A 12,860-nucleotide genomic window follows, 5' to 3' on the forward strand; every position below is an offset into this window, starting at 1 on the left:
GTGTCCATGGGCAAGTTGGTCAACCTCCCGTGCCTCAGGCCACAGCTTGGAACACCCGGGGTGGGGGGTGGATAAGAAGAGTAATCATAATTAACAGTAATAGTAATAGTCCTTTGGGGATTATTGTGAGTCGAAGTCCCTAAAGCACTGGGCATGGCGTTTGGGACAGGCAGAGGAATCAACACGTACGACTGTCGATGAAAGGAACAACACTAATTTATACGAATGTGAAGGGGGAAAACGTGTGGGGTTTGTGTATTGGATGGACGTTTAGGTCCACCGGGGATAGTTAATAGCCAAAGCATACGGGCTAAGGAAGGCACAGGCCTAGAATGTAATGAAAGGGAGGGGGCGGGAATCATGGAAAACTTGCCCATTGGTCCCTCTTGCCAAAAGGAGTGGAGTCATTGCCCTCGTGGGGGCGGCCTTGGACGTCAGCACCCACGCCGACGACCACCGCGGGCCGGGCGGGCCGGTTGGCGGGCGCGGGGAGCGGGTCCGCGGGCAGACCCAGGGCGCGGCGGGGCGGGGCGCGGGGCGGGGCGGGGCGGGGCGAGCTCGCCTGCGCGCGTGGGAAGGGCCGTGCGCGCCGCGGGTCCTGGTCCGCGAGCCCAGCCCGGCCCCCGCGGCGCCTGCGAGGCAGCGGCGCGCGCGGACTGCGGGGCTGACGCGGCGATGGGACACCTGTGGCTCCTGGGCACCTGGGGCCTGTGGGGGCTGCTCCTGTGCGCCGCCGACCCCCGCGCAGGTAATTGCTCCGGGGCGCCCGGGCGGCGAGCACACGTCCGTGCAGGCGCGACCCCGCTCCCGGGCCGCGGGAGGGGCGGGGCTGCGATCCTGGGCACCTGGGACCTGGAAGGGGGGCCTCGCAGACGGACAGACAGACACGCGCACACAGAAGGAAGAGTAGAGGGATTGCTCTTAAGTCGGAAGAGTTACTGCTTGAATTCTAGAACCTCACCGCCCCCACTCGCAGGGGACTCGATTGAAAAAGACACACTTAACTGGGGGTGGAGGCGGGGATACAATCTGAGTCCTCTCCCACTTTTCTTGGGTCCCTTTCCCCCACCGAAGGGAGGGCAGTGTCCCCCAGTAGGACAGGAATGGGTCTCTGTGGCTGCTTGTCAGTCACGTCCAGGGGCAGCGGCCCTCTGCCTTCAAAGTAATACCCAGGAGAGGGTTGGAAGAGACTGATAAGATAAGAAATTGGAGTTGTCCCGTGGAGATAAGGGAGGATGAACCTGAGATAGGTGAGGAGCAGCACGGTCTTGGAGATAGGATCCAGAGCCCTCGCTGGAGTTTCCTGCTCTTGGCTGGGGGCTGCTCGAAGTTATAAATGTGCTGAAGCAGCAGCAGCAGCAGCAGCAGCAGCAGCAGCAGCAGCAGCAGCAGCAGCAGCCTTGGAGCTCTTGGCAAAGTCAGACCCGTAGTACAGAAGACATTTGAAGTCCATGCTAAGCTTCTTGCAGGCCCGGATGAACTATAGGATTATAATGTCTTTAACCTTTTCTCATACATCTATTTCAAACAGTAATTTCTATAGCTTTTCTTTTTGTGTCCACTTTAGTTTTTCCACCTCCTTTGAGAATTGTAACTGGATCTAATAATTACCAGATTTGTGCAGTGTAAGCAGAAAACAAACCATTTTAGCCACCGTGTATCTTTGAGTTGTTTTAAAGCATACTGATAGTTCTCTTGAGAAGCAGCTCACTCACCCCTGTGTTTGCATAGGCACCTCCCTCTTTCTGGAACTCTTTATCTCTCCAATAGGTGGTCCTGTCTAGCTATTAGTATTTCCTGTTGAGATGCAGCAGGGACAGCCCTTCTTTTAAGAAGCCAGTGTGACCCTACTGAATAACGAAAAAGGGAGTGAACTGCCCCTTCTTAGCTACCCATGGCCCATCTACTCTCTTGTCACTCTGTACAAAAGTCAAGACAGTTAACACATTTTTATATCCTCAGGACCTTTATACCATTCATTGAATGAATTAGTGACCAGTAGAGTAAGAACTTACTATCATCAGGAGGCTAAAAAGATCCCAGAAATGATCTTTTCTGAAGTCTTACTTAGTCACAGAAAACAATTTCTTCTTTAAATACACCGTTAGGTTGTGTACCTGGACTATTCTCTGCATCTTCATTTATTCTTTGCTTTTCTTAATTGCTTTTATAACGAATGGCCTATTTCTCCCCAATGTTGTTTTTCCAGCATTGTCTGCTACTGTGTAGGCTGCTAACTGCAGTGGAACTACAGTTTAGTTGAGCACTACATGAAATTAAGGGTTTAATAAATGTTTTATAAATAGGTAAGAGTGATGAAAATCATCATGTATTATTCCTGCTCTTTGTGGCACAAAAGGGAGTGCTTTGCATAAAACCAATGAGTATTAATTAAGTTAATGACTTATTTCCCTGTCAAGTCATTGGTTACTAGTAGAGCCGCAGATAAAATATAGGTGTATTTACTTTCAGGCCTATAATTTTCATGATGTTTTTCTTACAACATTATAATATGTGGTATCAAATTTGATGCTTGAATTGAAATACTTGACACTTTTACCATTACTGTGTTTTAATATCTTTCAGATGGCTCTAAAATAATTCCCAAAGTCACAGAAATAATACCTAAATATGGCAGCATAAATGGAGCGACAAGGCTGACTATCAAAGGAGAAGGTATGATGGCCCGCTCTTTTTTCTTTTGGCCAAAGTTGAGGTATTTTAAAGACCATTTCACTTTTAGACCTTTCTGGTCTTAAAAAAAATCCACAAAAAATGTTTCTATGTTTCTGCATTTGGCCAGGGTAGTAAAACTCTACCCCTTTGACAGCTAACAAAATCCTTAAGAGTCTCTACCAACTTGATCATCTGAATTGATACTACAATTACTTGCTTAATTTAATTCCCAAAATCTGGATTATAATGACTGAACTGAAAGAAACATCTTTAACTCAGTTTTGCAATTATTTGCTTTGCTCTTCATGGGTCTAATAACATTTATCTTTATATCAAATATAACATGGGGGGGGGCTTGGGAGGTAGAATGTTTAATAAGAGGGAATGCTAGAGATATAGAATGTTAATGAAGACAGAAAGGCAATTGAAAGCAAAACTTTGGATCCATTCTCCTGCCACCCAGTCCTTATCAAATGCTTCATCAAAGCATGGGTTATGTATGACTCTATCTCCTTGCCAATCTTGAAAGGAAACATCGTAGGCAAGCAGTGAATTTATTTAATGAGTAACTCTGCCTAAGATTAAATAAAAATATGTGGTTCTTTTAGTCCTATGGTCTCTACCATCTAAATTATAATACTATTCAGCTTACAAATTTTTGAAGGTTGAGAAAGAAAACATTTTTTAAAAATACCAAAAACTATTATCTGGTCTTGAAAATAAAACGAGAAATGAGAAGTTTTTCAGTTAGAATTGACAGAGCAAGATATTTAATTATTCTGTCAGATATATTGAAATGTCTTTCAATACTTCTAAGTAACATTTCTACAGAATTCAGTCTCTCAGTGATATATTTAAAATGGCTTATGCATGTAAATTGTGAAGAATATATTTTGGATTAAAGTTTGATCGGTTTTTGTTGCTTAGAGTTAAATACCCAAAGGCAATGCATTTGTTAAAGACCATTTTAAAAGTGTCTTTATCCATCGTTCCCTTAAATTGCTGTTAAGATACTGTGTTCTTGGAAGCTATTAGGTTTTTTTTTTTTTTTTTTTTTTTTTTTTTTTTGCAAGCACAGGAGGGTTTATTTGCAAGCTCAAGCTTGGGTCCAAGTATACCCAACACAGTGGAGCAGGGACTTGGACCGAAGCTATTAGGTTTTTAACAGAGATTTAAAAGCCAGGAGAGAAATGCTTAGATTAAAACAAAACAAAACAAAATAACTACTCAGCTATTTCTTTCTTCATGGAGACCTGAACTTTTTCTGATCCAGGAGCCATGGCTTGAGTTTTAGTACATAGACCCAGATGGCCCTTAGTTATAAATACAGAACAAAACAAAATATTCTATTCTTAACGCATTTTGGAAGAACGTCTTTATGAATTTAGCTATATAACCTTTGCTTCTTTCATGGACTTTCTGAGTCACAGTATATTGTGTGTCACTAGTGTCATGGTGAATTTCTAGTTTTCCCCTCCGTCTCAATTTCTGAATGCTCTTGACAGAGAATCATAGAATAGTTAAATCCTATTGGAATTGCAGATACCTGCATCTCCACCCTGATTTATTTTCCCTCTTCCTGCCTTAGCCACATACTGTAGTCAACTAAAAATGGGTTAGCATGTGTCTTTCTCAGAGGCTGAGTCTATGTACTGTTTTACATAGGTTTTCAGGGCCCATGATATGCATAGAATGTAAATTTATGCAACACACCAGACCTCCAAAACTACAGGAATGTAGTACTTGAACAAAATTTATTTGGAGAACTACATTCACATAATCCATCAGTGTTGCCTCTGACCCATCTTTATGTTTAGATTTGCATGCACAGCTAATTTATTAATCACAGAAGAACATTTTCTAAATGGAATTGTAACTGCTAGATGATTACTTAAATGTTGGTCCCATGTAACTATAAAAATGTTTTATTTTTGTAAAGTCACGATGAAAAAATTAAATGTTATAGAAATGTTTGACTTCGAAAGTGAGTTCTCTGAAATTCTACCTTCTAGAAAGATCTACTATTAATATTTTGGTATTTTGGTAATAAATGGCCAATTGACTTTTGGCCATTTCCACACATCATATTTGCCTAAGCAAAAATTTGCGACTATATTACTTTGTTCTAAAGGCTGTCCTTCAGGAGCCAAAGAGAGATCATTTTACCATTATGATGCCCAAGTAAAAGTGTTCTGAGCAATGGCATGATCATGGAAATAATTGTGTCTCTAAGAGGACTGATTTAATGAGGGGTGTTAGCATTTTGATGATTAGTTCTGGAGTGTTTCTAACTTTATACCTGTATTTCTCAGTTATCTTTCTTAATCGGTCTCTTTACTTAAAAAAAAAAAAAAGTAAAATGGAAGGAATAGTATTTTACTTTTTACCTTTTTCCCCTAGATAATTCTCTATTCCATATATTTTTATCTAACTGAAGTGTTGAATTATATAGTTTTTGTAATATTATGGAAAACACGGGGACTTTGGTCCTGTCTGGTTTTCAGTCCATCTTTGCCCCTTCCCACAATGTGACTGGGGCAGGTAACCCCCCTAAGCCTCAGCTTTCTCATCTGTAAAGTAGGATATTGCTTCATACCTGGTGGGGCTGTTGTAAATATTGAAAAGGATGATGTATCTAAGGTCCCAATGATACTATTTGTTCCACAAATTAGAGCTATTTTATTTCTGTTATTTTGTTTTATTTTTGTATATTTTTTTGCATTTATGTCACAGGTTTGTTTTCATTCTTGAGAAATTATCCTTCATCACACTGTACCTTTCCTTCTGATTGTTTTGCATGTTACAACTTTTGAGTAGGTTTATACTCTCTCAACCCTGTGTTTTTTTAACTGGAGAAATCCAAACAGCCTACATTGTACATGGTAACTGCTGGCTTTAACGACACTGACATTTTCCATGATAGCAGCACAGGCTGATATCAGGAGAACCAGGTTTGCGTGCCTGGCAAGTCTTGTCTCCAGTTTTTCTGCAAAAGAAAAAAACACACCAACGTGCCAGGAATTTCCATCTGAAGCCTCAACCTTTTCTGTTTCCAGGGTACACTCAACCCTTCCTGTAATCTTTGTGCTTTGGAGTACTTCCAGTGGTATCCTCTTTATACCCAATTTTTAAATTCAGAATTATACTTGTATATTGAAATTCTTTTTTAGAGGTGATTCCTTTGTACTGCTTTTTAACTCTTTGGAATTAGCTAAAAAATCAGAAATATTTCTATAGTTGTGTTTTTTAAGCAATATTTGTAATGAGGAAAAATGTTACTTGGCTCATGTTTTCCCATGGATTTTACTCCTATGAGGTGTATGTGTGTGTGTATATATATATGTGTGTGTGTGTGTGTGTGTGTGTGTGTATGACATAAATTATGACGACATAAATATGATATAAAAATATATACGACAATAAATACACATGTGACATTAAATATATATATGACATTAAAACAACTCAGCAAAAAACATAACATCTTTTGTTGATTTTATTTTTTACGATTGTATTTGTCTCAGGAATGCTGAAGAAAAAAATCTGTGTTACCATACCAATTTTGTGACATGTGCCTAATAGGAAAATAAATACATGTATCACATCCTGAGCCACGCTACAAGTAAAACTTTCCATACTTTAGTTAGTTGCCAGCAGCCCTTCTGTGTATTTCAAGCTCAACGTGAACTCCAAAGATAAGCAGAAGTTGGCAAAAGAAAAGAGCAGGTTTACAAGAAACTTGCTTTTCTGTGCTTTCCTGTATCTTTTCAAAATTTCATTTTAGCAGTAATTGCAGTCATAGAATCAAAACTTCAGATTCAATGCAAATATCTTTCACATGTCAAATTGATACTTATCTTTGTACTTTAGCTTATAATTGGATGAGTTCTGTTGGTTACAATTTAAGCTTAGAGGAAGAAAGTGTTGTGTACTCAAATCCCTACCCTTTGTTGAGTGTCTGCTTATTTTTTCTGCATATAAAAGATAGGAAAAGAGCTAAGGACATAGGGTCTGAAGGAAGTTACATATGGTAATGGGTAATAGCTTTAGAGTGTATGTTTTTAAATATTGTTTTACTCCGAATATCACAGGTGCCAGGTTGACATCTACAACCTGGATTTGGATCCTAGCCACCCATTTATTAGTTTTCTGTTATTTAAAAGGGATTACGTTAACATTGAACTTAAATTTCAGGATTTTTGTGACCAATAATAAGATCCAATAATAAGATCCAATCCTCATTTCATCTTCCTAATACTCCAATAAATAGGCAATTATGGTCATCTATCTTTCTTTCTTTCTTTCTTTCTTTCTTTCTTTCTTTCTTTCTTTCTTTCTTTCTTTCTTTCTTTCATTCATGAGAGACAGAGAGAGGCAGAGACATAGACAGAGGGAGAAGCAAGTTCCCTTTGAGGAGCCTGATACAGGACTCGATCCCTGGACCCCAGGGATCACAATCTGAGCCAAAAGTGGGTCCACAACCACTGAGCCACCCAGGTGCCCCTATGGTCATTTTTCTGATAAGAAGATTAAGAATGAGAGAGTTTATATCTAGAATTTGAACACCTGAAGGTTCACAGCAAGGATATGTTGGAGCTAGGATTCCAATCCAGGATGTTAGGGTTCCTTTAAATAGCACTATCTCAAACAAGCAACTTTCCCAGAGCTGGAGTTTAGGGGCTTTGGCATTTGGTGAACATCTGGCCCAGTGAAGTCCTTAAACTAGGCAATTCATGTTTTAATGGGCCTTTTTAGAAACACTGAAAATGTTTAATAATTTAAAAAGCAATAACATCAGAGATATTTAGCAACCTCAGTTCAGCCACATCAGCTGTTAAGGGTTATTTAATGTGAGCATGTGTGGTAGTGGTGTTTTCTGAAGCATACTGCAAAACTACATGATAATTTAAAGTAAATACCTAAAATTTATTTATTTCTTCTAACAAAAGCAGTATATATACACATAGGATTTGGAGTTAAATCCAAATCTTTGGGTTTAACTTTTTTCCTGGTTTACTGATTTTAAGTTTATTATTGTACTGTGCTTATGCTCTGCAGGTGATTAAATTCTGAAATGCAAATAGCTTATAAATTTACTTTAAGGACATGGAGGCAAAGGAAAAATCTTCATAATTTCAAAAATATTAGTTATCAATTTGGCAATAGTAGTGTTTTAATGTTTAGTACCTTGCAATACTTAGAGAAAAGTAACATTTGAAAACGCACATACTTTCAGAACTCAGAATTCAGAAGTTTTAGATTTTGAAGTGATCGAGGCAAAAATTATTTATTTACTAATTTAACTTTATTCCAGAAAATATTATAACATTGACAAACTTACAGGTTTACTCTGCATATTAGAATATTATTAAGTATATTTTAAACATTTTTATTAGGAGAATATTTAATTATAGGATTTAATCAATAGAACAGTATCCAATTAATCTTTTTTTAAAAAAGATTTTATTTATTTATTTATTCATGAGAGACACAGAGAGAGTGGCAGAGACATGGGCAGAGAGAGAAGCAGGCTCCCTGGGGGAACTTGATGCGGGACTTCGATCCCAGGACCCCAGGATTATGACCTGAGCTAAAGTTAGATACTCAACCACTGAACTAGTCAAGCATCCCAGTATCCAATTAATCTTAACCATAGGTTTTATTTTTGGGGTTTATTTCAAAATTGAATGTTGTTCCAGCAATATAATATACTTTTATGTGGCATAAAATTACTTAATGGATATTTAACTACTTCTAAATCTAGTTTTGAATTTTCATGTATTTACTATAAGATTAAAATAACTTTCATCAATTAAAAAAATAATTTTCTGCTCTGTTTCACATCATCCATTTCTCTGGTTCTGTTGAATCACACCCATTAGCATGCAAACATACTGTTATTTCACCATCCTGAAAAAAACAAGAGCAAAATCAGCAAGCTACCTCTTGCTCCACACCCCCTTCCAACTACCATCCATGTCTGTTTCCCTTTATGGTAAAAATCCCCAAAAGGTATTAGTATTTATTCTCTTCACTGATTATCCTCTAATCTTCTCTTGACCCCATGCCACTCATTTATCCATCACTCACTGAAACAGCATCTTCGCTGCTGTCCCTAGTATTTATTCTCAGAACAGCAGCTAGTGAATGTTGGAAAGTGTAAGTCACATCATGCCATCCCTCTGTTGTGAAGCCTCCCATACTTCTTCACTCATAAAAATAATCTAAATGCCTCAATTTCTGGTCTCATATCCTACCACTCTCCTCACACATACTTCTCCAACCGTGCTTGCTAATTCTTGAATCCAGAGACATGCTCCCACCACAGGGCCCTGAACAACATAATCCCTCTATCTAAAATGTACTTGCCCTGGATTTCTTCTGGCTTACTCCTTCCAGAAAGCTTCCTTGACCATTTATGTCACATCACATGCTGCCTATTTCCCAGGAACAGGGCTGGGAAATCATAAACAAGAAGGTCTCATAAAGAGGCATGTGAAGGTGCTCATGGTATGAGCACAAAGCATGCAGATCTATGTCTCAAGTTAATTCCTACAAGAAAGGATACCTCATAGAGGAAACAGAAAAACCATATTGATTGAATGACTCATTTAGGAGCTTCTCTCTTTGGCTACCTCAATGCTTGTGCAATGGACCCATGAACAGAGGGGCCATGGGAGGAAGATGGTGCCTGAGCTAACACCATGGACTCCCCTTTCACCAAGGCTAAGCTATCCACTGCAGTTGCTGAATACCTGACCTGCCAGTAGCAGAGACCCACACTGAGATGTCAATAGGGGCCATCCCTCAGGAAGTCCACCAGCTACTAAGGGACAAATTGACTACATTACTCCCCTTCTCTCATGTAAAGAACAGAGGTACGTTATTGCTGGAACAGACACTTGCTCCAGGTACAGATTTTGCCTTCCCTATCCACAGTGCCTCTGCCAGCCCCATCTTCTGAGTACTTCCAGGGTCTGAGTTGCTTCCACAAAATTCCATAAAATAGTGCCTCAGAACAGGAACACATTTACAATGAAAAAAATTGTGACTGTGGGCATATTGCCACAAAACCTATGTCACTCTGAAACCTGTGGCCCAGTAGAATAATGGAATGGTTTATAAAAGGCAAGCCTAAGATCCCAGCTTGGGAACAACCTCCAGTGGGGTAGGACGCTGGCCTCCATCATATGCTGTATGCATTGATCCAATGGCGGATACATGCTACTGTTTCCTGATAGAACGCGTGGAGCCGGAAAGGAATGGTTACTCTCTGTCATTATCACTCCCAGTGATCTGGAAACTGAGCTGTGCTTTCTGTCCTTGCAGCTTTAGCTTCTGCTGGATTTGGGGTCTGAGTTTCCAGTTAGAGAATACTTTTGCCAGGGATCCCTATATGGCTTCCACTGAACTGAAACCACTACTACTTGATCAGTTTGAATTCATCAAACATAATTAGTAGACTACTAGAGATAATCAGTTCTGAGGATCCTGAAGAGGTAGGGAAGGATATGTGTGGAATTCAGGGTACTCATGAGGGTATGTCTTGGCTTCCGTGTCACATGAGAACTGTGAACAAGCAATTGTGGCAACTACAACCTAACAAAGGTAAAGCAAGTAAGGGCTCAGACCCTCAGGAGGAAGGCTCGTGTCACTCCATTAGCTGAAGGGCTGGTTAAGGGTAAGGAAATCTACAATGGGTGGTAAAGAGGGGGTATGGGGAATATCCGTTATAGCTTCAGGACCAGTTGTATTAATTTGGCCTGTATCTTGTCCTGCTAACCCTCTTGTATTAAATCTTCTGTCTCATCTGGCCTGCTTTTTTTCATAATAGTTATCCTCAGCAGATAGAGTGTATGATAGGGGCAGGGGAAGAGTCTATTTTCTCCAGCCCTCCACACCCTGCCACTGGAATATAAGCTATTATTCTGCGCCTGGCAAATAATAGGTTCTCAAGCATTACTTTTTGTGAATAAATGAATTGAAGGCAATTTTTTAGTCTTCCAAAGAGGATTACAATCATAGGGATAAATATAAAATAGGTTAACTGCTTACTTCAGGACTATTCCTTATTATTTATTTATGATTCAATACTGAGTAACAATTGTTAGAGCTTTGAAAACAGAGTTCCATTAATAATAATTTAGTGTTTTTACTTTTCCAGGTTTTGCTCAAGCAAACCAGTTTAACTATGGAGTTGATAATGCTGAGTTGGGAAATAGTGTGCAATTAGTTTCTTCTTTCCGATCAATTTCTTGTGATGTAGAAAAAGATTCAAGTCATTCAACTCAAATTACATGCTATACCAGGTATGTTTTGTAGTATGCTTAATAAGAGCATTTTATCATGTATGTATTAGTATTAGATACTTTTTTATATACTCTATTAAAATAATATTTTCCGATCAGCTATTTTTTATTTCATAATGTTTAGACCATTTTATAACTTTGTTTTATTCAGTGTAATGCTCTTTCCACATATTGGCACAAAAAAATAAACTCTATATCCTCTCCTCTGTTATTAGAGCTATTATCTTATCATTATTGATCTTTTTTAGAGGATAAATGACTACTATTAAATTATAATGATGCTCCTCAAAATATCAAAATTATGCTTTCTTGTATAGTTTGATTAATTTTGTTCAAAATCTTGACACAGTGATTAAGATTAAAGACAATCATTTTGTATAGTGACATTTCAAGTTCTTTACCATCAGCCAAAATGATGTTTGTTATTAGCAACTTATCATAAAAATTAATCATTTTACATAGCAAATTTTATTTTATTTTATTATATAGCAAATTTTAATAATAAAGCAGGTACACATATTTCAGAGGATTTCATTTACATTAAGCTTGTCGGCTCTTCTTTAGTAGCAAAAGCTTTAGAAATTTGATCAGAACTTAAAAACAAAACGTAACATAACTGTATGAAGGTGATATATTACTGTTTTAAGTGATTATTCCTACATTTGTTATTACATTTTTTTTTCCTTTTCAGTAAGCATCAGTGTACTTAGAATAAGGCTTTGCCTGAGGTCTATGATGTTAGAATTTGTAGTACAGAGTTCGGGATGGAGATCCTTCATGATACAGAACAGAATTCTAACAATTTAGAATTCAAATAATAGAGAATGGAATTTAGCTGTACATCAATTAGAATTTTAGGCATTTATTTTAAAAAATGACTTGTAGTCTCTAGGGCAGTATTTTTCATTACTGGTATACAGTAAATAAAAGGGTCATTGCATTCATTCTTTATACGTTCTTTATTTGCTTTGCAGAGCAATGCCAGAAGATTCCTATACTGTGAGAGTCAGTGTGGATGGGGTTCCTATTACAGAAAGTAATACCTGCAGAGGTCGCATCAACAGCTGGGAATGCACTTTCAATGTATATTGAAAGGATCTCCTCTTTAACTTATAGATGATCGATCTTGTGCTTGCTTTCTTTTTTTTTTTTTAAATTTTTTTTTTTAACTTTTATTTATTTATGATAGTCACAGAGAGAGAGAGAGAGGCAGAGACACAGGCAGAGGGAGAAGCAGGCTCCACGCACCGGGAGCCCGACGTGGGACTCGATCCCGGGTCTCCAGGATCGTGCCCAGGGCCAAAGGCAGGCGCCAAACCGCTGCGCCACCCAGGGATCCCTTGTGCTTGCTTTCTTGCTGAAATGGGCTTATATTTTGTAATTTTACAGATTGTTATCTATTTCCACATTGAAAAATACTGTCATGTAGTGAAGAATAACTTCACTCAGTTTTAATGATCTTCTGTGGTAGAGGAATGTCTTTTATCATTTATTTGTTACTCTCTTTAATTTTATTAATGAATTAAACTTTGTTTTCTTGCTCACACTATTTTTTCTGTCTCCATTTCTACTCTTAGTTTAATTTTCTTTTCCTTATCTTCATTGCACTCACCTTCATTTTAAATAGAGTCATAACTATTTATCCTTTCTTTATAATTTCTAGTGCATTGAGATAAAATATGACTGCACATACCAGAGGAATCATTCAAAATTTAGTTACCCTATACATAGATATTTACAATAATACATTTCTTCTAAGGACCATCCCATATATTTTTTAAAACTATGTCTGTCTATCAAAAGTATGAGTTTCCATCCCTCATGTGGGCTCCTTGGAATTCTTTCTCCCATTCCCTTTTGGTGTTACAATTCTTA

General features: G+C 38.4%; 1 protein-coding gene across 1 annotated transcript in view; it reads left to right on the forward strand.

The window, feature by feature from the left end:
- Nucleotides 1–614: 614 nt before the first annotated feature.
- Nucleotides 615–12,860, forward strand: part of PKHD1L1 (PKHD1 like 1) — a 147,879-nt gene continuing 135,633 nt past the window's right edge. Inside the window, 4 exon segments of the mRNA XM_038555350.1 lie at nt 615–748; nt 2,587–2,676; nt 10,841–10,985; nt 11,960–12,068. Of these exon segments, the coding sequence (XP_038411278.1) occupies nt 676–748; nt 2,587–2,676; nt 10,841–10,985; nt 11,960–12,068 (417 nt within the window). The 5' untranslated portion in view covers nt 615–675.

The sequence above is a fragment of the Canis lupus genome, chromosome 13 (assembly GCF_011100685.1).
Source record: "Canis lupus familiaris isolate Mischka breed German Shepherd chromosome 13, alternate assembly UU_Cfam_GSD_1.0, whole genome shotgun sequence".
In the NCBI taxonomy this organism is placed as follows: Eukaryota; Metazoa; Chordata; class Mammalia; order Carnivora; family Canidae; genus Canis; species Canis lupus.